Here is a 27,038-nt window from a genome sequence, read left to right as displayed (position 1 = left end):
AAGCTAGTCATGTGATACCGCACGTACATGCTATTGGCTTAAAGCATCCATGAGTGCGCTGCGTTCCGAGACTTAGGGAAAGCAGCGCACTTCCGTGCATTAAAGAAACACTTTTTTTAGCCTATAAAAGTGTGGGAGAAGGTAATACAGGTATAAGGTGGTTTAATGTCTGTATGGGGAGAGTTCATAAACATTTAAATTACCGTAAATAATAAAATAAATAGTATGTCACTATATCGCGGGATTTCGTTTTCCACGGGTGGTCCTGGAACGCATTAACTGCGAGTAACGAGGGATTACTGTAGTCATGAAATACTACAGTAATACTGCTGTCTCCAAGCAATTTTTGAAAAATTGCTTAGGGACAGTTAAGATGAAGCAACTGTATTTTTTCTCCATTTAATAAAATGCTAAGTAGTTATCATTTTCCCTTTAAAACTTTTTTATAAATCTAAGTACAGGATGTTCGACTGTTTTTGCAAACAAGTGTAGTTAAAAATATAAATAAAAACACAAAAATCAGCATCTATGATAGTCTAACACTTTGTTGGGTGGCTCCATGGTGTTTTTGTAAAATACTGTATTTACAACGGGGCTGTATTTGCTTCTCACACTAATTTTAGTCTGAGTACTGAGCAATGTTAATTTACTTTGACCAGCTGTGAACAATCAGGAAGACAGCAAAGCACCAGCAGATTGTATGTGCCCCTGTCAACTCTTAAAGTTTCGCCAAATATAGACGACACCACCCAAGGGGGGCGGGGTGCGTAAAAGTTATCAGAATATCATGACCCCTTCTGGCTGATCAGCTATGTAAAAAAAAGCGTGTTCTGCAGATATAGTATGTCAGACAGAACTACTACAGTAATACTATTTTAATTTAACAACTAGTCAATGCTCATAGCTTCATTTACATGTGTAACAAGAACCAATGCAACACCCCTAAATTAAAATTTTTACCCAGACCTAATTGCACAGGTCACTGCAAACACTGTAAACACTTTACTTTCCTATGCCTATTTATACCTTATTATTTGTATATTCATGGTGGGTTATTTTTTATTCTGTCTAGGTGTTGGTACTACTTTCTGTGTGCTGGTAATACTTTCTGTGTGCTTTTTCTGTGTGCCGTGTGTAGTGCGACGGAGAATTTAATTTCCCTGATGATACCTCCTTAGGGGATCAATAAAGTTCCACTCTCTAGGTCGAAGAACAAAGCTAGTGCTCTGACCTACTGGCATTGATTAAAGCACTAGCTATGTCTTACTCAAACTTGCCTTCTCCCTTGTCTTTCTATCTTATCCGGTTCCTGAGAGTACAAAAATTGAAATTTAACCTTGACATAGTTTTCTCAAGGTCCAGTTCATCATCTCATTTTCATCCCCTTTGCTTCCCGAGTAATGTGCTGTTTGTTTCATCTTTCTATCTGCAATGATTGCGAAGATATTTGGTGGACATACGGACGGACGTATGAGCGAACAAAGAGACGAACACTGACAGTTACAATACATCACCGCTTTGAAGCGGGATGTAATAATTAACTTATTACATCCCGCTTCAAAGCATTGATGTACTGTAATTGTCAGTGCTCCTGTGTTCTTCCGTTCGTTCTTTTGTTAGTCCACCAAATATCTTTACAACCATTGCAGATAGAAAGATGAAACAAAAAGCACATTACTCGGGCGGCAAAGGGGATGAAAATGAGATGAGCTTGACCTTGAGAAAACTAGGTCAAGGTCAAATTTCAACTGTTGTATACTCAGGAACCAGATAAGATAGAAAGACAAGGGAGAAGACCAGTGTGAGTGATACCATAGATCAAAGCTAGTGCTTTTAACAGTAGGTCAGAACACTAGCTTTGCTGTTTGACCTGTGCAAGTACGTCAGGGTAAAATTTTGAATTCAGGGGTGTCGCGAGATGTTGCAGTCTGTGACTGCCTTGGTTTCAGTTCTTATGGTGTACATTTAATAATCCGCTGACTACAGTATGCAGTGTGTGTGTGTCTGTGTGTGTGTTTATGCATTTTGTTTTTATTTTCCCATACCTGACTGTTGGACACAGCTTGCTGATGATACGGGGAGAATCTGTTCTTGGCAGGATCCTCAGATGTAGGGCTGAGAGGCTTAGGTTCTGACATGGAGCGCTGAACACTTTTTATAGGTCTTGGCAAGGTCTGGTGGCGTTGGGTTGATTCAGCAGTAAAGGCTTTCTGCTGGGGTGTAACGTGGGCCTTGTTTAATTTCTCCTGGGAGGCAAATGTTGTCTCCAGCATGCGATGAGGAGACAGTGGTGATACAGGAGAATATAGAACCTGGGGAGATTTGGGTGGCTGGCGCAATGGGGACTCATTCTGTTGATGCTGATAACCAATTTCCAGGGGATCTGGTTTCCTCCTCTCAAATTTGGCGACTCCTTGGAGCCTAGGAGAGGCTTGGTCAGCAACATTCGCACCAACTATGTGCAAACTTGTGGAGTATGGACTGACAGTTGTAGGAACACTTAGTTGAGGGGTGACCACACCGTGAGACTGAGACTCTGGTTCTGTCTGGCATGCCAGACTCTCTCCTTTATGTGTCCTTTCAGGGGCTGCAATGTAGTGTAACAGGTCAACTTTTGAGCTCTCGGCCATGGTAATGTGGATTGCAGGAGAAACCCTGACTAGTTGGTCTGACTCTGTTTGGCATGATGAATCATTCATAGTCTGAATAGCAATACTTGTAGAAGCAACTTTAGATGACCCTTCTGATTTGGCTTCACCAGTGGATTCAGAGTGCTTGGATACACGTGATCGTCTGCGCCTTACTGGCTGCTGGTCCCATTCTCCCTGGTCTTCCTCATCAGTCTGTACACTGCAATCTGCAATACGTCTTGTTCTTCTACGCCTGTTTATGAATCGGTCTTCTCCATCTTCATCGTCTGTTTGAACACAGCTGTCTGTAATCCTCTTCACAGAGTCCTCTTCTGAGCCATCCCTAAGTCGAGGCATAGAATTCTGCTTTTTCATAATCTTGGAATCGCCTTGTTTTTCACTGGTCCTCAAAGACATTTCGGAGGCAGAACTTTGAATAGGGCGAGCAGCCACCACAGCTTGGACCACCTGCCCATCCTGCCAGAACTGAACACTCTGTCCATCTTGTTGAATAACTCTGCCAACCTGGTCACAGATAATGAAACCTTGAGGGGTTCCTCCTCCAACAACTACTCCTTGTATGGTACCCTGGGAAGATGTTGCTGCTGCTGCCGCTGCTGCTGATGCAGCAGCAGCTTCAGCTGCAGCAACAGCAGCTGCTGCCTCCACCGCTGCTGTCTTTTGCCTTTTCTGTTCTTCCAACTGCTGCTGGAGTTGCTGTTGCAGAGATTGAATTTGTTCAAGCTGCATTCTCTGTTGGGCAAGTTGCTCTCTTTGCATAATGAGCTGCGTTTCTCGCTCTGCTTGTTGTTGCTGTAGGACTTGTTGTTTAATTGTATGTAATTCTTGAATCTCACGCTGAACTAGTAATTGTTCCTTTTCCCTGTGTCGCTGCAGCTCCATACGATCTCTTTCAAGCTCTTCGTGTAGGCGTAGCTGGCGCAATTTCTCTAGTTCGACACGCTCTCTCTCTAGCTGCAGCATGTGCTCTTGTTGTTGACTTAGTCTGTCATCTTCTTTACCTGTGTGTGCATCCGCAGGAGGAGAAAGTTTCGAAATTGGCACAAGGGCAGAACTGTGGTGTGTCACTTGAGGCTGGCCCTGTGGCAGCACTAATGGTTGAGGTAGGCTAATGGGTTGAGCTTCAGATTGGGTTTGTGTCAAAGACAAAGGTTCGATTTGGGTATGTAACTGCTGTGGCTGTATTTGAGTGTGCCCTGGTTGGCCAATTGAAGGTTGGCCTTGAGCTTGACAGAGGGATGGAACACTCTGTGAGGTAAGTAGAGTGTGATCTGTCTGTTGATCTGTCACGTCATTAGTTATTGGTTGGGTTAGAGGAACGGTTGCAGGAGTTTGGGCTGCAGCTGTGGATAAAGGCTTTCCAAGGTATACAGGTGTTTCCTGGTCTAAGTTGCTTGAATCAGGCACACCTCCTGACGGTGCGGCTAAAGTAGAAAACTGGTTTGGAGGAGGGTATGAATATGGTCCCTGTGTGGACAAGGGCATTCTAGGAGTCACTTGGGGCAACCTGGTGAGGCTAGCCAGTGGTACAGCAGTTACACCTGTGGGGTATGGTCTGTAAATTCCTCTAGGTATGGGGCGCAAGACAGAGGCAGGCTGAGTGGTAATTGGCAAAGTAGATGCTATAGGAGTGTTTATGGTGGAATATATCATGCCATCACCTCCTCTCATAGTGGCAGGGTACAAGGCGCGTATGTTTGCTTGTCTAGCATTTATTAGGTTTGCTAGAGTGCCATTTACTGTTGCCCTTCCATCTGTGCCATACAGCAGGTTTGCTCTTATTGATGCTAAATTCTGATGTAAATTTAACCTGCCAAAAGGTCCACCCCTTCCAGCACCATATGGCATCAGTTCAGGGTTATTACCATAACGGCTCCCAAACTGGTCCACTGAGTTAAGAGCTGCACACATGCGACTGATTTCTCTAGCAGTGGTTGCACTGTACTGGGCCAGACTTGACTCCTTGGACCCTGTTAGGTCATGTGAACTGCAGGTATTGTCAGAATTGATATTTGACATTGAGCCATATCGACGCAGGGGTAACGAAGGACCTGAAAAATCTCCTTGATGTCGCAAGTCCGTGTAAGATCCATACTGTGCTCCCACACCAAGGTATCCACCATCATAAGCCTGATTCATACTACTAAGATCTACAGCTAAACCTCCCTGGAAATTATTTTGATATTGACCAGAATCTGTCACTGAAGGAAGATTAGTATCGGACATGGAAGGCTGTATTCCTCTTGAGGGGACTATTGGTGGTTGATACTGTTTATGTTCCTCGATCACCCTTTGTGTAATGTGAGATGGTAGTTGTTGTTCTTTGTTGATAGTGTAGTGTGGTGGATGAGGAGATTGGGTGCCTTGAGAGTTTTCAGTGGTGGGATTATTATCTGAGGATGCTGTTGTAGGTTTCTGATTTAATGACCCTGAACAGGAACTAGCAAAGGGTAATTTGTAAACAACATCACAACAAGCCACCTGGTTTTCTGATTTGATTTGTCCAGTAAGATCCAACACCTGAGGAGGAGTGTGTTCTTCTCGTTTAACTAGTTGAGTAACTGTGACACCCTGAGAAGTCTGGGTTTCATCAAGTTGTACAACCATAACATGGGCCTTACCTGTGGACAAGTTCATTGCTGTTGGCTTATTTTTTAGCTCTAAGGCAACTCCACTGTACATTTCATGAGATGCTTTCGAAGTAGAAGCCCCAGATAGTGATGGTTGTGGCAATGCAGAAGCTCTGGGAATGGCACTAGCAGTAACTGCAGCCTGAGCACTAGTTGTTTGGCTCACTGGAAGGTCTTTTTTCACTAGCAGTGGCTGAATCTGATTAGCTAAATTGTAACGTGCAAAGGAGGATTGCTGTTGGTGTTGCTGGAGTTGTTGCTCAAGAAGCTGTTGCTGCTGCAGGAGTTTCTGCTGCTGTAACTGTAGTTGTTGCTGTTGTATACCGAGGTTCTCTAGGCAGGCATCAATTTTGGGAATTGATGGGTCAGTAACCATTGGCTTACTCTGGGCTAAACACACTGCTGACCCAACACCCTGCCCCAAATCCACACGGTTTTGCAAAGGATCTCCATACACAACTGGTTGCTTGGGTGGCGACATGAACATAGATCCTGTAACTGTGATGCTAATTGTGGTGGGTGTTGATAAAGATATGTGTGGTTGTTCTTGTGCATTCAAGTTCATAATAAGAGGTTGCACTGCTGTGTGTCGGCTGGATGGCTGCTCTGCTCCTAATGAGTATCGTCTTGTGTCAGTGGCAAGTGATGTTAGATCCATCCCCTGATCTGTCATTATAATTGGAGTCGGTCGCAACGGAGCCCTAAGATCCACCACATTAGTGCTTTGGTGTATGTTGCCTTGACCCAAGACCACTGAAGACCCTTGAATATTTGAGATTTTACATAAAGATATATTATCTAGAGATCCATAACTATATGGAGCTGTGGTCATGGTGCTGATTCCAACATTTACTTTTTCAACATTTTGAGTCATTTTTGGTGATGTTGGGGAACTTGCTGAGGGAAGCTGGGAGCTATATAAGGTTTTACAATTGACCTGTGTTGGTGATGACAATGGGGAGGTTGAAGAATTTACAGTAAGTGGTTTAGCAGGACTTGTTGTATCTGAGCATAGTGTTATAACCATTACTGGGGATCCTTGAGATGACTGTTGTCTTGCAAGACGTGGTGAAATTGACCTTTGTGATGCTTGAGCTCCTTGGGATGCAGCAACTGATTGTGAACCAGCAGGCAAAGATGGCAACTGCCTGCCACTCCCACCGGTTGACCTGACAGATGGAGTATGCGTTGGGCTTTGTGCTGGAGAACTGGTGGGGGAGACTGGGGGACTGGGACCTTTGAAAAGGGAAAACACTTTAGAGGTAAGTGAGGATGCTCCAGGGTCATACGATGCCTGTGTTGCTCTTTGGGGGCTTGTTCTGTTGCTGGCAGATACTGTGCTACCTGTCAGTCGAGTTGTGGCAGTCTGACTCATTTGGGCTTTGGTTGTGGCAACCCCAACAACACCTTCAATTTTGGCACTCTGTGTCATCATCCTATTTTGTGTTTCTTTTGATAAATGCTGTGCTGCATGGATTCCAGGAATTCTTGGATCACTCCCTGTTGTTGAAAACGACATTGGTGCAGTGACCTGTGTTGGACTTGAACCAGGAGTCAAAGAAGTTCCTGCTTGAAGATGATGTTTACTATCCGGATGAGGGGTACCTTTTTGCTGATTAATGTTTTGGCCTTGCTTTTGCATGAGTTGTGCTTTCTTCATCATCTCCTCATAGACTTCCTCTGCACTTTTAAGGTTTTTATCAGATGGTGACTTTGCTGATGCCTTTTCTGTGGGGGAATAGAGTGATGTGAAGGTTGGAAGGTTAAAGTCATTTCCTGATTTGTAAAGCTTTCCACCAATCATTTCAAAACCCTCTGCCTCAGAATCCATAGATGGTGAGTATTCAGAACATGATGATCTGTGAAGCTCCTCCATCTCTGCTGCTTGTCGAAGCTCTTCTGTCGGAGATGCATCCTCAATAGGAGACAGATTGCTGGGGGGAGTTTTAGATCTCTCTCTGCGTCTCTGTGCCCGTAGCTCCTCTTTATCCCTTTTTGTTTTTCGAGCTGTACTTCGGATCCGCTGTTGCTCTAGATCTCTCATCTCTTCCTGTTCCCTAAGTAGTTCTTCCTCTTCTCTAAGCTCATCTTCCTCTGATGAATCCTCAATAGTGGGCAGCAGTGGCCCATGGGACCTATGCCGAGCTTTCCTCTGTTGTTTTGCCTCCTCTAATCTTGCTCTCCGACTGGGGCTGCTGTCACTGTCATCCTCCATGGATGACACAGAAGTGGGAGATGTTCCAGAGGTGTAACTGGGTGTGGTGGCAGGAAGGGTGGAAGAATAATCCCCCTTGGATCGTTCTTCAGGCGAGCCAGTCAGACTCTCCATCTCAAGCTCAGGCTCTCGTAAATCATGGTCAGTACTGAGCTCCATGTCCCGATTATAGCTATTGGTGTTGTTCAGCTCAATGGTCTTAAAACGCCGAAGGCCTCCAGCCATTACTACATCTTCATCTTCACTTGCTTTATAAGCACCTTCGGGTGCCTTGGTTTCATCCTCAAAACTATTAGACTGGTGAGAGAGTCTCCGTCTCTCTTTGGTCAGATCCCCACTGGTTTTATGCCCCTTTTTAGTCTTTTGGTGTCCATGTTCTTCCAGTTCCTCTTCATCTGCACTCATCTCCATAATTTGCCTCCTCATGAAATCCTCATCTGTTAAATCTTTATGTGACTTTTTCTGTCTTACTGGCAAAGGTGAGAGACCACTTTCACTGCTATCCTCCACATAGTCGTGGCGAAGCTTGCAACTGAGGTCATCCTCAGATTCATCCCTTGCTGCATCATCATCAGGACTGTAATCTCGTTCAAATCCAACAGACAATGAATGGGGCCTGTGTTTCTGGTCTGACTCTAGCAGAGGCTTCATAGAGCTCTCCAGCTTAGTGATTTCTGAAGGAAATGAAGAGCCTCTTTCATTGAGCTTAGTTTCTTCTTCCTGGATCTGGCCTGTAATTTCCCCATGGGAACTGGAGATTCCATCTGAAGAGTATCCAGTGTCACTTAAACTCTGTGTACTTGATTTGTTGTAATCCTGAAAAAAGTGGGAAAGAAAAGAAGAGAGGTAAGAAGCAAAATACACCTTTTGTTCCCCTACATTAACTCATGACAGCTATCCCACTATTTCATCAACCTTATCAGCAGATTCCATGAGAATTTTTGGGACAAGGAGTGAAATTATTGAAATTGATGAATTGTAATGCTCTTGAAAGTCCCTAATACTATTATTATTATACAATAATCACATAGGAAAGAATACATTTTCCATCAACCAAACATATCTTCACTTAATGTTGAAGTGTAAAATCAGGCCAAATATTTGCAGTTTATAACATTTTTAGTTTTATAATCAATTACATTATACTTTCAAAATAGTTATGCCAATTTTTGCTGAAATATACTAAATAATACTTAAATATAATGACAATATCCATGTCTTCAGATATATGAAAATCATGATTGAGAAATTGCTCTAAATTGTGACCAAGGGTTTTAATTTATTAACTTCCTTGTTTATGTAATACTTTTTTTAGTTAAATTAATGAATTTATTATGTTTCATTTGGGTTGTATATTTTTGCATTTACAAATATACACACAAATGCATACATACACTCAGACAAAGACAGAATATAACAGACAGTTGAACATAGAAACATGTACAGAGAAATGTAATTTGGTCACATGCTTGATTGCCATTTTTGATGCATTCTCCATTGCATTCTTCGAACCACTGAAGAATAATGAACATGCTTAGAATGCGTAAAATTTTGTCATGAAGTGTCAGACTAAAAACAGGCATTTGATTGAGATAAACAGGTTCAAAACCAGATAGTGAAATGGAAAATCATCCTGAAGATGAGGAAACAATAAAATGATAATGATGAAGAAACTGGAAATCCAAGGTGAGGACAACTGCGAACTTTAATCGTGCAAAGAATGAACAATAAGGTAAATATTTTGTGATGTTTGATAATACTAATACATAATTGTCAACTAAAGAAGAGCAATTAAGAAATAAAAATGACAAATATGATGATAATAAACAGAAAAATATTAAAAATGATACTTAAAATTATGATGATGATTCTGAGAAATATCACAAATATTTGAATGTAACAAAAAAGTCATAATGACGACTCAAGAGTGAAGGCGAAGTTGCAGGTAGCTCACTTCGTGGTGTCTTGACTTTTCTGCATCATCCGCTATCTTCATGTCCTTTGGTGACTTGATAGTCTCTGACATTGGCTTCTTTGGTGAGGCCTTGACATCTTCTTTAAAAGACTTGGATGTGACTTCCGTTTTCTCCTGATTCTGCACATGTTTGCGGGTTTGGTTGTTTCCTGTGGGTTTAGACTGAGCAGGTGCTGTTTTTGATTGGGTTGGAAATGCCTTGGTGTGGTTGGTTGCGACTTTACCAGGGCAGGGTAGTGCCTTGGCACCAGATGGCTGAGAAGGGCCCTTACTCTGAGCAGAAAGTTGAGCAGACCCCTTTGTCTGAGTAAACCCTTTTGCCTGGCTAAGACCCTTCGTTTGATTAGCAGCCTCAACAGGGACCTTATTTTGCAAGTGTGATTGATTTGTATCTTTAATTTGAGGTCCCTTACTCTGTGCCAAGAGTTGAGTTGTACCCTTCATTTGGGAAAGTGTTTGAGTTGAACCTTTATGTTGAGGTGAACCCTTACTTTGGGGGGAGGGTTGGCTGGGCCCTTTGGTCTGAGAAGCAGGCCCAGCCTGTTTCGCAGGAGAGACAGGGCCACTTACTTGAGGACCCTTTGGTTTTTGTTGTTGTTGAGGACCTGTAGGCCGAGGGCCTGAAAGTTGGTTGGGCCCTTTCTGCTGAGGTGGTTGTTGGTGGGTTGTAGCAGGTGACAAGGGTGGTCCTGTTGGCTGTGCAACAGCAGGTGGAATATCGCCCAAGCTTCCTGAAAGAGCCCTCTGTGTCTGGCAGTTCAAGCACAGCCATTCTTTCTTCTGAAAAACAAGGGCACAGAACAGCAATTATTTATTAGGAATACAATAATAAAACAAAATCACATAATTTCTAAAAATTCTATTACTCGTGCATATCTTTCATCAACACAAAATGATAGAGGGAAACTGTTAATGGATGGAAAAATTAATAAGCGTTACATGCTTATGAATACCCACTACATGAATAAGACTAAATTGAATTTGTAATCATGGTAATGGAAATATATTAACAAGAGAATTTCTATTGAGCAAAACGCACAGTTAGACTATTGGATGTTGAATGTTATATGAGAAAATATTGAATAGTTCAACATTTCCATAACATTTCCATATAAAATTGTCCCTCATTTAATTGAATGAAATCAGTGAGTTGTTGATTTAAGCATGGTCAGAGTGCTAAGGTATCATGTGTCTGAATAACTGGATGTTTGAAAACCTGTCCAAGCATGGCTTTTCATCTCCTTGTAAAGACTTAATCATTTGACAACATTAAGCACTCTAAAGCGGGATAGACAGAGGTAGTGCGCACATGAATACGAATCACCACATGTGTTATTAGATTGGAGTTTTGTGACTGTCAGTCAAGCTTTTGTGGAGATCCTGGCCAAACATTCTATCTGCAAGAGGAGGATTCGTCCTTCACAGACATCTTTACTGAGCCTGTGGTTTGGAGGCAGTTACAGATTCTGACACGACTAAAAATCTAAAACAATACTTATCAAAGATGAGATATCAACATAAACAGATTCAATTTCAATGCAGGAAGGTCAATGCAGCAGATTGATGAGTCTGCCCAAAGGAAAGAAATCTTGTAACATAGGCTATGAAAGCTGAAAGGAAATGTGGCAGAACTGTTTGTATCAGCCCTCCATTTCTATGGTAATTATCTGCGCCTGAGGCCTGAAGACAGAGCGTTCTTGTGTCACACACTTATACAACAAAATAAATAATCTCATAAACATTTCTATTGCCAATTACAATTTGACCAATAAATCATTTCTTTCATTGGTGTTATACTTCAAAAGCATAAATACAAAATATAAAATTCAACATGTCTAGAAAGTAGCTAATTAATGAAATCCATGCAGGTGTTCAATGATTTTATTGGCGTCTTTATCATGATTATAAGCAGTTGGGGAAATTATTGTCACATGCCTGAGATGGGGGGGACTAGGGTTGCATAATGTAGTAAAAAAGGTGGTGTGTGGATCTAACAGAGTGAGGCCCCGTCCACACGGTGCCGGAACTTTTTGAAAATGCAAATTTTTTCACCCCGCATAGAAAAGATTTGCGTCTATACGACAGAGTTTTCAAAAAGATCTCCATCCACACATATCGACATCAGTGTGTTGATTAACACGCAGGGACACGTCCCCCTGGATAGAAAAAGTTGCGGATACACCGTCCACACGACAACGCAGACCCAGCGTTTTCAAAAAATTTCACCTTCGTCAGCGTCTTCAAAAAGTTGCGTTTTCGTCCCGGATATTTGAGTTGTCGTGTGGACGGAAGGCGTAAACACAACAAAAAAGTTGCATTTTCAAAAAGTTCCGGCATCGTGTTGACGGGGCCTGAGATTGTAACAAGATTAAAGTCAAATAATGTGATTGGTTTTGTTTTATATTTTTGTTTTATGAAGGCAGAGAAATGTGACAATCTGTAATGTATATACTAATGTTTTTGAGTTCATACTGAGTTTTCATGGAGAACTCTATAAGACTCTGTGTTCAGATGTTCAGCTCATAGACCAGATGAAGGGTGGATGCCGACCATCACAGGTCACTTTTACTTTCACTGTAATTTGACAAAGAATCCAAAGAATTATTCATATATGACACACCTAAACCTGTAAACCTACAAAACCCGTGGTGAGAGTGAATGATGATTCCTGAACAAAACTGTTGCTCTGTTGTTAAATATTCTGTTAATTAGCAAATCAGCAACTAAATGCTGCGGATCTAATTTAAAGCTTCATCAGGTGTCAAATCAAGAGAGAGAAACAGTTACAATTGTTGAAGCTCTATGAGGGCATTTTAAAGCTAATGCCACCACATATTAAATTAAAATTAATCAAAATTAACTTTTATGAACTCATTCCAGCATAAAAGTATTTCTGGCCACATGTCAAATGAAAATCCCACACTAACCACACCTTTGGCACTTCATTTGGTTCACATTAAAACTAGGCCACAACTTTCAGTTAATTGATTAATCATTTCACCATCATCATCATCATCATCATCATCATCATCATCATCATCATCATCATCAGTCAAAGGTTATGTTTTAAAATGTTATTTATTAGATTACCCGTCCAAAAGTGGACCATATGAAAAGAACCTAACACATTAGTCACATGTGAGAGACCGGGACCATAAGACGTCAGTAGTTTGTGCTTGAAATATCAGGTAAATGTTGAAGTGTTTCCTGACCACCTGACGGTGGGTTTGAGTTTTTTGTTGGATGCCCAAATTGTTTCAGCTCTTGGTTCTTTAGCTTGTGATAAGTTAGGAGTTTTTTCCCTTGGTCTATATTTAAACACTGCTGCACGATGTAGACATAGACAGGAGAGATACAACCTATAAAAATTAATATTACATTTTTGTTTAATCAACGTTGGTTATGCAGGCTTCAACAGTTCTATTACCGTCAACTCAATTAGAGCACTTATGCAACTTGAGTGTTGTGTTGTAAAATGAAGTTTGAGCCATGTCTACTGGGAAAATATGCAGTTCAGTGAGAAAAAGCACAGTTGTGGGCAGCCAAAACATTCTTCAGTGCTAAATTAGATAAAATGAGAGCGTGGCAAATACTTTTAGGCTACTATTTTTAATGTCACCCACAAAGCCTCACACCTATACACAATAACATGGGTGCTTTATTTGCATTCCACTGTATGTGCAGCATGATATTTTTTGTGTAAGATCAAACCTTTATTGGTATGACCAAATCCTTTAGAAATCAGTTTTTTCAACTTTGACCACAAATTGTGGAAGCCCCTGGCATGCCAAATGGGCAGATTCGCTTTGTTTTCATCTCTGTCAAGTGCTCTACTGAGAAGTTATATATAAGCAGGTGCAGTACTCTAGGACTCACCATCTGTGCTGGTTCTTTCACAAGTAAAACAATTTTTTTTTTTTAAATGTTGAGGGAACTCGTTAGCTTTCATGCATTCATGAGTTCAGCTAGTGCACACTGGGCCAACAGAAAACAATGTAAACAGGGAACAAGAATTATGTGCATTTACTATATAGACACAGATGCAAATGACAATTTGACACATCACGTTACGTCACAGATCGAAAAATAAACATCCCAAAATCTATTCTTTTAAAATCTGCTTTTGTATATCTACAGAAAGAAGAAGAAAAAAAACATTTGAGAATCTAGCAGTTTTTTCTTTCTTCCTACCATTTTGATACTGCCAAAACTCCCCTCTTTGTTCTCAAAATGGCATGACATTACTGTATGGGTGAAACAGGGAGGAAGCTGGGAGTAGGAGATTATTCATGGGGAGCGCTTTAACTGAAGCGAGAAGTGTGGGCAGTGCTTCTGACCTCTACCCACACAGTGTGGAGAAAATCACGTCGAAATAAAATACTGATCCTTGATGCTCCTGTGACAGACTATTAATGTTACCTGACAACAGAGCAATCAATTCACTGAAGCGATCTACTTCTTCCTTTAAGTGGACCTCTTAAGATCAACATGACTGCAGAAAACTGAGATTTTTAGAGAGAGCTTTCACCAAGTAAAAAGGAATAGTTGTGAAAACACATTTTATTATGGGTAGTAAACTAAGAATTTCTATAATTCAGGCAATATTTCAGGTTTTTTTCTCAAGGGATTTGCTGTGTGTGTGTGTGTGTGTGTGTGTGTGTGTGTGTGTGTGTGTGTGTGTGTGTGTGTGTGTGTGTGTGTGTGTGTGTGTGTGTGTGTGTGTGTGTGTGTGTGTGTTTGTGTCTACATATGGTGCAGTTGTGCATGTGGTGCAGTTGTGTGGCAGCAGCAGTCTCTGTAAGTTAGAGAGATCATCCTGTTAGTGAAATGTTAAACCCTTTAAATGGAAGGAGGTGAACTGTAACTTAGATGCAACTAAGACTGTAGATTGACAGCAGCAGATCAATCACTGAAGTATTACCTCCTATTTACTGCAGCGTGTGCTGACTCAACAACTGAGCAAGTATTCAGTTTTCCAGCTGAAAGATACTGTGAGAGAACATATTTTGAACAGTGAGAATCACTCTTCTAAGCTTCAGTGCCAATGTATTTACTGCTATTATCATTTAAAAGTTTCTTTTAACATTTTAAATGTGACTTACACCTTTTAAGTTTTCCACACAATAGAGGGAACACAGAAAACACAAGTTAAAAAAAACTAGCAATGTACTAAAGCCAGACTACAGCACTGTATATTATTGACAACTGTAGTTATAGCTACTGCTTTAATATTGCATGTCTGTGAGAATAAATAGTTTCACTTGGTTCCTTGAAGTTCTACGCAAATTAACATTATGCAGGAAAATTAGGAAATCTTCTCACCAAGGTGAGAATACATGAGGCACAACAAAACAGACGAAAATGTACTGAAAGATAAAAATAGTTGTACATTCGTGACATCAAATACATACCCACAACCATGACTATGAGTGCAATGTTTCCACAAAGTGTCCATATAGTAAAAGTTGATGTGTGATGCAATAGGCAGTCTATTGGTTCTCCAACCAGGGAGTCAGAAATGGAAAAGTTGCCCTTTTACTGTGAGTGAGAACTCTGTGGGTTACTCTGAGGAAAAGGTCAGAGAGATTGATCCCATTCTCAGAGGGGCTTTTTGAGATGTTCCATTCCAGTTCACTCAGGCAATGAATAATTGTAGTAAAAAGTATATGTATGTTTGCATGGAAATAATTCCACATCTGTGGAAATTGCAGACATACAATGAATGTAAAAGATAGAGTACTCAAAAGTAGCAGAGAAAATCTCGGCTTGACAGATGTCCCTGAGTAACAAATAAATAAATAAATAAATGGATGGATGGACGGACGGACGGACGGACGGACGGACAGACAGATAGATCGATAAAACCGAAGAGGAAGAAGAAAATCACACAGAGTGAGACCTAAAATAGGATTTCAAAATTGTGTTATGTTTAAATTTTAATTAAACTTCCTACTTTAATAAGATATCACAACTATAAAATACACCAAAATCTTAATCTAAAAAATGTTCCACTCTGTTCATTACACTGATGCATACTGTCAAATATTTCATTTATTAAAGCACAGAATTACACTCCTCCTGGAAAAGTCCCACATGGAGAGTGTTAAACAAAAACTTTGAGAAGTGGAAAATTGGAAAAGCGCTGTTTCAGGCCAAGTCTTCAATTTTTGGGGGTTCCAGCTTCTGGCTGAAATGCAACTCTGTGGTCTCATGTTGTACAAAAGCAACAGCAAAATATTCTGTTCACAGTGAGACCACTTGAGAAGGAATGCCACCGGTGGATTGTGTCGTCTGCCTTAAAAACAATCCTCCGCATCACATTTTTTCTCTGCGGGGTTTCAATAAAAGTTTGCAATGCTCAGCAGCTCAACTATGAACATGTACAAGAATTGTTCGATGGCAACACCGGAAAAGCTTTAACACATTCTGCCTATGGAGGGAGCCAGAGAGTGGACAATTTCTTGTGGAGCCCTGTGGGAGCATACACACCCACACAACAATATGAACCCACAGCACGGAAAGACAAACACTCACAAAGAGAGATTTAGCATCCTGCTAAATTCTGCACTTGGAGTAGGCTGCACATTTCACCATAACCTTTATACAGTTTGTTTTAGCACTGAAAATACACCCGTCATTCCTTTTCATTGCACTCACAAACATATCCATGTATATACATGCATGTATGTATAAAATAATTGAATATGCTGATCAGCATAGAGAACAGATATGTGCAAGCAGACACACAGTGTTCCAAAAATACCCCCAGTGTTCTCTCTGTGTCAGTCAGCTCACAGCAAGAGTCTGTCCCCCACATGGTCTTGCTCCCAGGAACGAGACCACAAGCTGTGTGCAAGAAATGTCAACTATCACTAAATGCTGTCAAACATCTCGCAGTGATATAATATTTCAGCTTTGTCAGAAGGAAGGTAACTTGCATATAAGAAGTCGTTTTCATATTCAAGAAAGCAAATGATGAGCATAAATCTAACCTGGAGTCATGTTAGTTTTTAGAAATAAGCAAGTGAAGGTGTGATAAAAGTGTGATAAAAATGTAAAAGTGTTGGAAACATAAACCTTCAAAGTAATATCAAAGAGCTGGAAAAAAAGAGGACAGCTACACAACAATGAAGGTAGAAATCATCATAATCTTTCATGGTCCGGTTGATGAAAGGTTAATAAAGTGTACGACAGAGCATTTCATAATTAATTCCTGACAACTGAAGGTCAGGAGAGCAGAGGGTCACTGTAAATTATTAACTACCGCTTCCATGGGGTATGGTGCCAAGCAAGTGTGAATGAGGTGAATTTAAGGTGACTGGAAATATGCCATGTGTAGTTTGCAGCCCGGCCATATAGACACACACGCACGCACGCACGCACGCACGCACGCACGCACGCACACACACACACACACACACACACACACACACACACACACACACACACACACAAACACACACACACCAGTTAAACCAGTGAAGCAACACCAAAGCACAGTGTCTAAAATACAGTATAGTCAAAAATGTGGAACAATGAAACTTCTACAGAATTAAGTGACTACAATCAAGTGCACTCACAGTACGTCCACATTTCACTGCAGTAATATTTAAAACACGTATCATGGAACGGATCAACCCTTTCAACCATTGTATTCATTCCAGTGCTGTAAAAAATTACACTTGGTTATGACCACAGTGTTCAAACAAGTACGTTCTTGTGTTGATGTTTGTCAGATTTTATATATTCACTGAACTTGGGAAGTTGATTCAGTTAAAAAAAGAATTAAGAAACAATGGCATGAGGGCTGGAGAATTTTATTTACCATGAATTTCAACGACGGTCTTTAAAACATGACAATGTGGAACATGGTTTTAAATGGGTTTAATGTTTAAAAGCATTAAAAGCATATAAAAGCATTTCTCTATTCAACCAGAAATGTTTCTTTTCCCATGATTCATTAAACAACAGGATACAGCATTTCTCTCTAGCATCATAAACAAGGGGCTGTTTTTTATTACGGTAAAACCCTGAGACATGTGTTTAGAATACATGTCCAAAAAATGTTCCGAAAATGTCAGTCATATTGGTTTATCACACGTCTTACTCAAAGAACACTCATTCACTCAGAATTTTCCAATTTTGTTTAAAGATGATGACACCGGTAACAAAATGTTGCACATCCAGAGAATCATCACATCTGAATAATTGAAGAATAATAGTGTATGTGCAAAACTGTGAATCAAAACAATAGATAATTTAAAATAATTTTAAATAATCTTGCCAGACTTGCTCTAACTATAAAAAACAGAGACAATTTATATAAAAAAATAACTGCATTATAATTTACATGTTGAATTTTCATTATTAAATTCAACATGCAGAAAGTGATACAAAAATACAATAGATTCAAAATAATGAGTTGAAACAACAACTGAATCCACTTTGATATAACTTGAAACATGAAAGGCAAGACTTTAACGAAACATGTTGAACCACCTAGATTGTTTTACAGTGTATTGTGTACAGTTTGAATGAAGTGGTTTAGAACTACACTGTGAGTACAGTGTGAAGCGTGAGTGAGCACATGTCTCAGCATTGTCAGGCTATGCTACGGCATGCCGCTGTTCTGACAGGTCAGTAAGAGTCAGCAGGTATGTAGGTCAATCCCCTGGGACTCCTTCAATGGGGACACATGGTCAGGCCTATGGATTAGGGAGGAAATGAAGGATCATCCACTGAGCAAGCAGCACTCAACCATAGCTACAATCATAAAGTTCCACCCAGTGCATGTGAACAATAAATTATGGTTACTTTTTGAGGTGAAATACATACTGTATTCTCCACACTAGGGATGGGCACTTAAAATGTCATACATGAGGATCTCTCACCTACAGAATCTTGTTTACTTCAAGAAGTATTCTTATAAAATACATTGCATTCAGTCATGCACCCCACCTACATCCAACTAACTGTGACTGAAATCAACAAAAGTGTATTCAAAGCAGCACAAGCACAAGCACTGAGCCAAAAATATACATATCTTCATATTACCCCTCTCTCTAGTGCTACATATAGTCTGAGGACCAGAAATATCCAGGGCTAGGCTCTAGACATTGAGCACTGATGCTGCATCAGCCCACATGGTATAGAGGATGGACCCAACGTGTTAGCGCCGCTCTCACGGCTACAGAATCCAGATTTGAATGAATACAAATAAGATGGATGAGAATTTCTGTCATTATTCAGAGATTTAACTCTTGAGTGAGGAGGGGGGTATCTGATGTGCCCATCATAATTATTTGTGAGGGGGCTAATCTCGATGTGCATATAATCCCTCATCCTACACACAGATTAAATGCATGGAGCTACTCAGTATATGGTGAGTTTAATCACCATATAGAAGTTAATCACTCACTTTTAGCAGTAGAGCTTACTTACAAAACACAACCATTTAAAATTGCTTGTTCCTCCTCTACCCCAATGCATAATGCACAAATCATAAGTAATTTAAAAAGTTACTCATTTTACAACACACTCTCCCAAATAAAAAATGAGTAGTTATTTGCATGAATACAAAATAAACAGACTTTTTTAAAAATTTGTAACAGCCAGTGTGTTCTGTACTAGATGCTATGCAGTGTGCTTTGCTTGAAGGTCTTTGAGCATCAAGTGGCTTTCTGTTAAGATAGTATTTGTTTTGATAGTAACACTAACATGTAACATAAGGCAAATGTAAACCCTATCAGTGACATGAAGCTTTGCAGGTTTAGTCTGACCAATATCCCAAACCAGCATTTCTCTATAGGATTCTCAAGGATGTCTAGCTCAGCTGAGCATTCCTTCCTTCTCCCCACAAAACGAGGGATATCAGAAGTGGAGATGATATGGAGGTCACAGGGTTATAGACCTACTCCTTCATGCATACACATAAGCGTCTGTGTAGGCTACTGTCGAATCTCTGGATGACAGAGGTAATCCAGCACGCGGGTCCAGATACAGTAGAAAAATGTAAATTAATGTAACCGCTGTTCTCTATCTGAAGAGAGTGTCTGTCCACCCCAAGGTCAGAATCAAGTGTCACAATCAGAGTGATTACAAACAGTGGTGCCTTTTATACATTGTGTGCACAGGCCAGAGCATCTGGTGTGTTTTACAAAAATATCCATGTCATCTGTCAGTTGGGGACGAATTCTTTGTAAATATGGACTATGCAGCTGGAGAGATTTATCACAGAACCACAGCTACAAATTTAGTGAAAGGTTGATTTATTCATTTTTTGGGACATATCATCACAACAGACTTCACCACCTTCATCTCATTTGCATCATCAACAACATCCAAAAAAAATGGTTGATGGGTTGAAGCCATCTGGCTTGTGTAGTTCCCCTCCGAAGAATCAATGCAACACCTCCCCCATTACAATATGTTTCAACCAATTCACACAATGCATTACATATATACAGTATAAACAATATATATATATATATATATATATATATATATATATATATATATTGTTTATACTATATATATATATATATATATATATGTACACACAATTGTGGCACACTATTGTTTCAAACTGTCCATTCAGCCCCAGTATACGTATGTGTCTTCACACGTCTTCATCAGTTCCTTTAAATAACGTAAGTTGTTTAGTGACCTTTAGTAGCTCCAACGTGACCAAAAGCATGGTCACACTAACATTCTTCAAAGGAACAGCAAGTTTAAATTAAATGGTGTAGATTAAACAAAAATGCAATTTCAAAATTCTGAATAAAACTTCCATATGATAAAAAAGAATCATTTTTTAAAAAATAATTTAGCAAGTCACGTGGTATCTAAATCTATACCTAAAAGACATGAAACCATTTCACCATGACATGTGAGACACTAACCTACTTCACAGGTCATTTAATATCTCTAATCAAGCACCTCAAACACATATACATCTATCAAACGAGTGAAATCTTTCCTTGAGGACAACAACGATCCAATATCCTACATCACACCCTGCAGGATTCTGAGATTGTTACATAGGATGGTATTTAGCAGTTTCCTTGAGTGTTATCTTTGCTAAATATTTAATTCCAGCTCTGCTAATTTCCCCAAAGACCATTTAAGATGAACTGCAGTATTTATACCTCTGAATTGTTGCGTAAAATGCACCCAAACCATCAGCACAAAGTTTGGCTTGAGTGCACGTCTCTCTGTGGTCACCCAGTCATCCAATCAGTATAAGGCATCCACTGATGTCCATCTTAAATGCTAATTTACTTGACTATGCTTGCATATTTGCTGATTCATTCATTGATCTTTTTGTTTTGAACATCGAGGCTTAATGTCAGCAAGATAATACGACACAGAATGCCACTGTGGCTAGATGAGATTAATTCAGATGTATGCACTTGTCACAACAATAGCATAGTTAAGCTGGAACACCATACAGAGGATGTATGACGCCAAAATGGGTGATACCACAGGTAATTGAAAAAAAGGTCAAAGTGCTTTTCACAAACCTCATCTGAGAGAAAACAAGAATGAAAGCAACAGAAAAAGAAAATTCTAAATTCTAAAGACATATCTACGTCCCCAAACGTTCATCAAGCTGCAGCCAAAGAAAATCAATTTTACACTGTGGCTGGCAGTTGAGCCAAATAAAAAGTCATGCCTCTTGTTGCATATGTCTACTCTCAGGACAAGTTAATAATGCTGTCTTCCCAGTCCTGCTTCATTTTAGATGAGATTCTAATACTCCTGCCAGGCAATGCTACAACCATCACCCAAACAAATACAAACCCTCTATCTGACAAATACTCAAGCCTAACATCTGCATTTAGTGCATCACTAATGTACTGAAATGACAGAAATACAATGTGTAACTCAATAAAATGCTAATATGACGATTCTAATGTTGCAATAGTCATTCAGACTAATTGGCTATAGCTGACAGACAGATGTGGTTTAAATAAGTCCGTAGGGCATCAACATAATTTGAGTGAAGGTTGGCATTGCAGAAATGGGAAATGTAAATTGAGAAATAATCCTCTATACAAATACCAAGAAAAGATTACTTGAGGAGAAAGATAATCTGAGTAGTTTTATCATGATGCTTTTAAACAACTAACCCAAAATGGTCACTCACTTGTAAAACTAACCCACCCCAAGAGCACTCACAAAATATTATATACACAAATTCTATAGCTAGAAACATGATCAGGATCATGCATTCAGCATAGGGGGGGCCAGACAGTCCAACAGACAAGATGCCAGAGCAGCAAAGGCATCCAAATCCATAAAACCACATCAACAACCAACATCAAGTAAAAAGTACAACAAACCACACCCTGCTAGACCAATCATATGATATCTTATCCCAAATCTGTTAACGCTGAAAACCTGCAGGAAGCTATTCTTTCCAGTCCATGAGGAAGATTACTACTGGGATCAATGCTGATGGAGAACATACCATTAATGGTTTGTGTAAAACATTGTACATCACAGCTGTGGCATCTAAGACATGTATGCTGCTATGTTTTGGGGTAGTTTTTGTTAACTTATAATCGTTATTTAGGTCTGGTAAGGAAAACCATAAACTACAAATAAACATAGTGCTTGTTTAAATCCTGAATGTATTTCCCTTCCTTCTATTGTGATAATTTCACCCATTTGAACTGTTAATCGTAAAATGTGGTCAGTTGTGATTCTAAACAGTCAGTTTAAACTGCACTGAGTACCATAGTTTGATCAGTGTCGCATCTTTTTGAATATTACCAAATATTGAAGGAAAATCACTGATCATATACTTTCATTTGAAAAAAATTGTTAATATTTGTTTTTGTTGGTATGTCAGGCAAGAAAATAGTTACCATTTGAACCTAATACAAAGGGTTAACCTTCCTTTAGCTGCCATTTTATGGACAGTACACAGCAAACTGCAGTGGCAGTGAAACTTCTTCACTAATGGAATTAGTGGGAGGATCTTCTTTTTCAATGAATGTATTGGTCCCTACTTTCAACTGCTCTTGCTATTGTAATCTTGTTCTTAAGGTTGTTGGGCCACTGATCAGAGATCCTTGCTCACTAATCTGATCATATCCACCGATATCTGACTGCACTCAGATTAGCAAGGGGTTAAATTATATATCTGACTGGTCAGTGACTTTTATCTCTTTAATTTAGTCTCTCAATCTTCTGCTCCCGTTTATCTGTTTTTTATTTCACTGACACAACAACTTATCTCTGTTCCAGAACCTCACATTTGTTTTGCTACCTTTTTAAAATATACAGGCTGTAAGGATAGCACATACTCAGCTAACTTCTCCCCGTTTCCTAAAGCACCGTTAGGGAGTAATCACATGCCTGTGGTGCTGCAGGGGAACGAGAGCAGGCGCACAGAAGAGGTGGATGAAGTGATGTGTTGAGACAGGAGAGCGTCGTAGCAGGGGTGGCAGTACCGCTCCGCCCCACCTCTCCGGGGGCCTCTATAGCATGGATGAAGCTTGTTAGCATAGCCACCAGGCCTTGAAGATGATGACAAAGTAAATTGCCTCATAAGAAAGGATATGAAGGGTATTTTAAGACAACCATGGAAAAAGGGGACTAGAGGAGTAATTTGACTTCAGCACAGCGGCTGTACTCCAGTAGTCATTCATCAAATGAGCTGATATTGCTGCTGGTGCAGGCAGCGCATGGAGCAAATCGAGGTTCACCTCAAAGGCATCTCATGAACATGACGTGATTCCCAGAGGTTTAACTGAATAACGCACGTGCTCTGGATGCAAGGTGGCTGAAGCATCTTGCCCAACGACACAATGAAGAATGGTTGGGATGGAGTGAGACTCCAATCACCAATCTTGAGGTTACCGAATGACCCACTCTACCACCTAAGCCACAGCCGACAGTTGTAGTCATACATGTGGGAATCAAGAAAAATAATGTTGGCAACAGAACATCAAACATTTTGAAAAATAGAGACAGAATAGAATTCAAAGAGAAGCACTTTACCCTGGATCTCCCCCCGGGTTTGTAATGTACAGAATTTTCTGCTAAATATAAATGACTTGAGTCTGCTGCCAAACACAGAGGTCCCAGAGATGAGAATGAGATGGCATTTAGACCTCAAAACCAGCAAGCCATCTGTGCTGGGTGCCACATAATCTCAGCAAGAAGCAGCCATTGCTTCATATCACACATCATCTTCCTGTCTACCACAGTATGGTTACATGCAGTACATTGAGTGTACTGGGGATTGTGGTCACATTAGACACAGAAATTGGGTCAGAAAGAAAAGAGAGAACCTTTGTTTTACTGCTATATGCTAATTTATTTATCAGACAAAGTCAAAATGGTAGTGTCTCGGTTTAATCATCTAACAAGGCTTTCTATTCTCAGAAGGCACTTAGGAGTGTGGGTGGATCTTTACGATGGTGAGTTGGGGTTAAGCGCCACACTCAAGAGGATCATTACACTCTCTCAGTGCGGATTAGAAACACTCTTGACTATTAGCTCATTCTGCCTACAGTCTCGTCACACACACACACACACACACACACACACACACACACACACACACACACACACACACAACCACACACACAGACACACACACACACACACACACACACACACACACACACACACACACACACACACACACACACACACACACACACACACACACACAACCACACACACAGACACACACACACATCTCACTCTGTTACCTTTTGTTTGTGTTCATATTCTCTGTCTGATTAGGTTCGGGGGTTTTAAAACACTTGCCCTACTGTTGCTGCTAAATCAACACTACTGACTCAAGAGGGCTGATGCGATGTTCAAGAGTCAGGTTCAACCAGAAGTAATTGTAAATTCAATCAATGTGTCAGCACCAAGCAGTGTCAAACTAAAGCAAGAGACATGATGAACAAAAACCAGGAGAGTGGGAGAAACGTATTGAAATGTACTAGTAGTGGAGGTGGGGGTGGAGCAGGCAAATGTGTAAATCCATCATTGCTGCAACGTAAAGAAAACAACGCAAAATAAGGCAGTCAGAGACTGCAACATCCCAACACAACCCTGAATTCAACATTTTACCCTGACCTACACATTTTTGTGCCTCTGGCTTCCTGAAAATGTTGCTGTTCTCTTTGTGATTATATCTCATCAGGTTTCAGAGATGTGTACCTACAAAGGCATACAGTGTGTCCTCGTTCCTCGCGGTTAATGCATTCCAGGAACCACACGCGGTTAACGAATTCCGTGATATCTTATTATTTACAGTAGTTTAAACGTTTATGAACCTTCCCAATACTGATATTGAACCACCTTCTATCTGTATTACCTTTTCCCACACTCTTGATCAACTGTTCAAAGCACTTTTGTTGCTCACGGAATTCCGGCACTCACAGAATATAGCGCACTTCCGGATGCCGTCAGCCAATAGAATGCCCATACAGTATCACATTACTGCCTTCCAAGAATCCGCAATGAGGTGAAATCGCAAGCGTTGATGCGCGAATGCACGTGGGCGCACTGTAAAAGTGAAAATCTTACATTGACCTACTTTTTCAGGGGTCATGGTTGCAATCCAATTTCCATCCCCTGAATATAATGCATTTTGTTTCGTCTTTCTTTCTTATCCAGTTCCTGAGTGTACAAAAGTTAAAATTTGACCTTGACCTAGTTTTCTCAAGGTCAAGGTCATTATATCATTTTTATCCCCTTGGCCGCGCAAGTAATGTGATTTTTGTTTCATCTTCCTATCTGCAACGGTTGTGAAGATATTTGGTGGACGGATGGACAAACACACAAACACTGACTACTACAATACTTCACCACTTTGCGGGATGTAAAAAGCAGCTACAGTACTAAATTCACATATGTCAAAAGGTGGATTTTATTTATTCATATAACAAAATTACCTAAGGGACATAACAGCAATTACATTTGCATATCTTTCAAGTAGTTCATCTATTTATCATATTTAAAATCTGAGCGCAGCGGCCCACCTCATAAATATATCGCTAAGAACAGCAAAGATCAAATTCCTTTATCAAACTTCAACCCAGTCAAGATCAGTGTGTGCACAATTTTGTCTGAGGTTGAACTTAGATCTATTCCACTCAGCGTGAAGGAAGATGTGATGTTTATGTCATTTCATGCGTAAAGCTATAGGAAAAGGTAATATAGTTGTCACACACAAAACAAGAGGTTTAGATTTTAAAAGAAGAAAACTTGTTAACTGATTGATTTCACACCAAGCAACTAAATATAAATGTAAAGAGGGGTTTGTTGTTCCTGACAGTCTGTGTGCATTTCATAGACTGCAGGTGGGAAAGGTTGTGGGTTGAATTGTTCCACCTCTCCAATAGTTGTCTCCACTTTCCACATTTCTTGTCTCATATGTTAGTTAATAACCACCTTTATGAATAAGTTAAATAGTTTGATCAAACCCAATTACAGTTTGGGCAAAATACATTTATCACAAAAAAAAATCCATGTATATAGATAGCTACGTAGACACAAATTCAGGAAAGGGAGATTTTTAGGAAAGGGCCCCAGCATGGGTTTGAACCCACAACACTCCTGAGGAGTGACCCTTTGTGCCAAAAGACTCACATTTATTAGGTTTTCTAGGCACACCACAAAGAAACCTAGAATGTACAGGATAGAAACTTAACGATTTTTGCAGCATTTCTGCTCAGTCTACAGCCAATTGTTCATGTAGCTATTACCAGCCTATTAAGGAAAATTTGTTTGATTTTTATTATTTCACTTCATCAGTATAGAGATTTTATTTAGAACAACGCGTGTGGGTTTTTGAAAGCTGTTCTTACTTCACAAAAGTAATATCGTGATATTAAAATGGTAATCAGTATCAAAACTCAATATGTATCACTGGAATACATAAAATCACAAAAACTATTTGTTATTGTAGTCATATTTATTCATTCATTTTCTGTAACTGTTTATTATTTTTTGCCAACTACAATAATGTAATCAAATGGACTAAATTGTGCATGACTCCAGTATCCCAGTTCTTAATGGTTGGGGCAATGCCTCCTTAATGAAAGCATTGCCCCAACCATTGTCTGTGCCTCCATTGATTGCTACGAGGAGCTGTGGCCTGAAGGTCTTTGTTGCATGAAGAGGTGCCAGCCTAAGAAGCGTCTGATAGATACTGAACAAAGTTGTCAAGCTGAAGAGGCTTAATTGTCCCAGGAGCCTTTTGAAACAACACACAGGTAGCAGGAAGCCAGCTACCGAGAGCTTTAAGTGGACCTGAGTCTTTCTTCCTGAAATCATCTTCAGTTCTTGCTGTTCTGGCCTGCTGGACTACATGCTGCTATTTCTGTTCCTCCTTGCATTATACAAATAGAACATGGTATTTTAATAATACCCTATGTGTTATCAATAAATAACATATAACAATTCAATTACATCTGATTCATTCTAAATATCAACAAAGAAATACACAATAAACTGTTAATGTTTTTTTTTTTCTTGGATAATCAATTACTGGTTTGCCACTCTTGCAATTTCAACTTTACGTTATTCACTTC

General features: G+C 40.0%; 1 protein-coding gene across 1 annotated transcript in view; it reads right to left on the bottom strand.

Moving 5' to 3' along the window:
- The window catches only part of bsnb (bassoon (presynaptic cytomatrix protein) b), a 64,811-nt gene that overhangs the window by 7,768 nt on the left and 30,005 nt on the right, over positions 1-27,038 (bottom strand). The window contains exons 4-5 of the mRNA XM_068315385.1: positions 9,451-10,251; positions 2,046-8,312 (exon numbers count right to left, since the gene is read on the bottom strand). Coding sequence (XP_068171486.1) covers positions 2,046-8,312; positions 9,451-10,251 — 7,068 coding nt within the window. The remainder of the gene's footprint in view (positions 1-2,045; positions 8,313-9,450; positions 10,252-27,038) is intronic.

The sequence above is a fragment of the Antennarius striatus genome, chromosome 5 (genome assembly GCF_040054535.1).
Source record: "Antennarius striatus isolate MH-2024 chromosome 5, ASM4005453v1, whole genome shotgun sequence".
NCBI classification, from domain to species: Eukaryota; Metazoa; Chordata; class Actinopteri; order Lophiiformes; family Antennariidae; genus Antennarius; species Antennarius striatus.
This window is presented reverse-complemented; position numbering and strand designations above follow the sequence as displayed.